Source organism: Oratosquilla oratoria, chromosome 1, assembly GCF_046742065.1.
Source record: "Oratosquilla oratoria isolate Oo_2021 chromosome 1, ASM4674206v1, whole genome shotgun sequence".
NCBI lineage: Eukaryota > Metazoa > Arthropoda > Malacostraca > Stomatopoda > Squillidae > Oratosquilla > Oratosquilla oratoria.
Window position 1 is genome coordinate 44,045,498 of NC_134777.1, and position 3,636 is coordinate 44,049,133.

The 3,636-nt window shown below is 37.8% G+C and overlaps 1 protein-coding gene across 1 annotated transcript; it reads right to left on the reverse strand.

Moving 5' to 3' along the window:
- Positions 1-1,093: 1,093 nt before the first annotated feature.
- Positions 1,094-1,945, reverse strand: LOC143027975 (uncharacterized). Its single transcript, XM_076189621.1, has one exon. It carries the CDS (start codon positions 1,943-1,945, stop codon positions 1,094-1,096), a length of 852 nt encoding a protein of 283 aa, XP_076045736.1.
- Positions 1,946-3,636: the final 1,691 nt, after the last annotated feature.

Here is a 3,636-nt window from a genome sequence, read left to right on the forward strand (position 1 = left end):
CCATCTAAGTTTCACTCCGGAGTAGCAATTTCTGCTCCGGTGTCAAAAGGTAAACTCATGAAAAGAATCTGCTCAGCCCATTCAGTTGTGGAAGGTGAGCTGGATAAAACTTTCTCACGGTAGCTAGAACAAATGCACAGGGCAAGAATCTACTGAACAAATGAAATGGAACAAGTCTAAGCTCGGTGGGAAGTTGAGAATTTCAATTATGCTGAATTAAATCTGGTGGTAACCATAACAGAAAAAAAACGACACCACTTACAAAAAGGTTAAAACCGAAGAGTGAATCAGTTCTCTTCAGAAATGGTGTGAAAGCCAACAGGAGAATGACCTCGGACTCAAAATCCTTGTGGGGGACTCGGGGGGGGGGGGGTGAGTGGAGCACGCGAACCGCCGGACCACCACGTCTCCCCGACGCAGGGTTATTCAGGGGCGTCACTTTTAATAATTCGCCCGGACAACTCACTCCGGTCCTTAACTCTCCAGATTGCCGTCATGGGAAACAATGACTCCGGGAGGCTTCCACAACCCGGTTGCAACAGGGAAGGCAGAGTGGAGTGACGTAATGAACAGATTAACTTCTGACTGCTGGGGAGGGGTTTTTGCTGTCGAATAAAAATACATTAGTTCGTGTATATCTATATATATATATATATATATATATATACACATAAATATATGTATATATATGTATATATATAAGTATATACATATATATATATATAAATATATATATATATATTTATATATGTTACAGTAATATTGTGAAACTAGGGATTTCGTCAAATCCCTATATATATATATATATTCGTGAAATATATATTTCATATATAGACTTCCTGATATTACTAAAATATCTAGGGATTTCATGAAATCCCTGATTATAGTAAATACATAGAACAACAAAAGCTTTAATTTAAAATGTTATTCATAAATCATCACATCATAAAAATAGAGTATAAAATCAAGTAGAATGTATTAGCACATTAAAGCTAATGCTTATTTTTACAAGTCAGATTGCTGTGACACTGCTATTACAAAGTTTCTTTGCTTTAAAACACAACACTTGCATCTTTTTGTCTGACACTGTTTGCTAGTCACAGTGGAAGAATCCATGCCCACCAAAAGCTGTAGACCTGAGGGCTTGACGGAGTGTAATGGTACAGTCTGTGTTGACATCAGTTTCATTTAAAAGTCTCTGAGGACAAAGGTCAAACTGATTCCTGGAATACTTTGTGCTCAATATCCCAGCTTTCACTGCAATTCTGTACAAGTCATTTTCATCTCTGTCAACAATAACTCCAATAATGTTTCTTGGGTCACCTCTCCCTCTGTCAACCATAGGAATTGGAACAGCAACATTGTCTCCAACTTCACCAGCCTTTAGATCAATACGAGAGCGCTTTACCATTCGTTCTGCCTGGGATAACTGTGACTCACGTGCTCTTTTACGTTGATTGCTTATGTCTTCAAGCCGCTTGTCAACGGGTGCAGAATTCTCGCTCACTGCTGGTGGCTGGTTGGTTGCAGGTAGTGATGTTGACTCACTGACAGGAGCAGGTGGTTGCTCACCAGAGACAGAAGGTTGCTCATCAATTTCTTCACGTGTGGCAGAGATTTGCACATCAGTTTCATCAGATGTTGACTCAGTATTGGTAGATGATGGTGGCTGAAGTACTGCCAGAAGATCATCTTCAGATTTTAGCCTTTCAGGTATTTCAGGCGGGAGACTAGACGATGTCAGGCCAACTTTAGCGTCTTCTCCAAACATGGCTTTGTATGATGTTTTATTTATTCCAGCATAGTGAGCACAATTCTTCTGTTGCTGAACAAATTTAAGTCCAACTGTCCAGTCCTGCCTGTTATTGTAACTCATCCATGCCACTAGAATGTCTTTGCTATCAGCATTTGCTCTTTCCACCGAGCGGATGTCTGGGTTTGCCATGAACTAGCTGAGGCCACAGCTACTTTAGTTCTGTGATAACCTGAGCTGTAAATTCTGAACCATTTTATACATTATCTTTATGATATGATGATTTATGAATAGAATTTCAAAATAGAGCTTCTTGTTCTATGTATTTACTATCACCAGGGATTTCATGAAATAACTGGAGTATCATTTCAGTAAATACTTGAAATCCCTAGATATTTTAGTAATTTCATGAAGTCCCTAAGTGAAACAGTGATTTCACGAATTCCATATATATATATATATATATATATACATGTATATATATATATATATATATATATATATGTACATATGTATATATATATGTATATATATATGTATATATGTATATATATATTATATATAATATGTGTGTGTGTGTGTGTGTGTGTGTGTGTGTGTGTGTGTGTGTGTGTGTGTGTGTGTGTGTGTGTGTGTGTGTGTGTGTGTGTGTGTGTGTGTGTTTGTGTGTGTATATAACTGGTTTTAAGTAATATGGTTATGCTGAATTAAAAAAGATTATAGTGGTTTTGGTCAATCAACTCAAATTATCGAATTACACTGAAGATTGTTGAAATGATGTTTTCATTCAAAATATTTTTTTATAATTATTAAGTTTCAAAATTATAAGGTTAATAATGGCTAAATGTTATAATTTTGTTTTTGTTAACATTGAAAATATGCAGGATTATATATCAATGTGAAAGAAAAGACTTTTTGAAATATATATATATATTTTTGTGTTTTTCACCTTAAATGTCCCGTTTCAGACACCAACAGTAATCTACTAACATGTCTTTTTATGTTACATAGCCACTGATACCTTTCTTCTATAGTGCGAATGTCTCGGTGGAACATTTCACATTGTTTTTCGCTGTAGTCTCCACAGTTACCAGGAAAATAATCCAGATGTGAACTTAGAAAATAATTTTTTAAGTCACAAGCCCACCGGCTGCGCCGGCCCAGCTACGCCGGGGGCCTTGGCCTGCGGCGCTGCGCGCCCTGGGCTACGCCCCTTTTTTGGAAAATAAAGAGTTCTTCTTCGAGTTCTTCTTCGAGTTCTTCTTCGAGTTCTTCGAGTTCTTTTTCGAGTTCTTCGAGTTCTTTTTCGAGTTCTTCGAGTTCTTCTTCGAGTTCTTCGAGTTCTTCTTCGAGTTCTTCGAGTTCTTCTTCGAGTTCTTCTTCGAGTTCTTCTTCGAGTTCTTCGAGTTCTTCTTCGAGTTCTTCGAGTTCTTCTTCTTCGAGTTCTCCTTCTTCTTCGAGTTCTTCTTCTTCGAGTTCTTCTCTTTCGAGTTCTTCGAGTTCTTCTTTTTCGAGTTCTTCGAGTTCTTCTTTTTCGAGTTCTTCGAGTTCTTCTTTTTCGAGTTCTTCGAGTTCTTCGAGTTCTTCTTCTTCGAGTTTTTCGATTTCTTCTTCGAGTTCTACTTCTTCTTCTTCTTCGAGTTCTTCTTCTTCTTCTTCTTCTTCTTCTTCTTCTTCTTCTTCTTCTTCTTCTTCTTCTTCTTCTTCTTCTTCTTCTTCTTCTTCTTCTTCTTCTTCTTCTTCTTCGAGTTCTTCCTCTTCTTCTTCTTCGATTTCTTCGAGTTCTTCTTCTTCTTCGAGTTCTTCTTCTTCACCGTAGTTGGCGGTGTAACCGATTTACCACCAAACGCGAAGGTGTGACCGAATTACCACCGGACGGCGTA

Coding starts and splice junctions, on each gene's coding strand:
- LOC143027975 (XM_076189621.1), bottom strand. CDS start 1,945: ATGGCAAACCCAGACATCCGCTCGGTGGAAAGAGCAAATGCTGATAGC.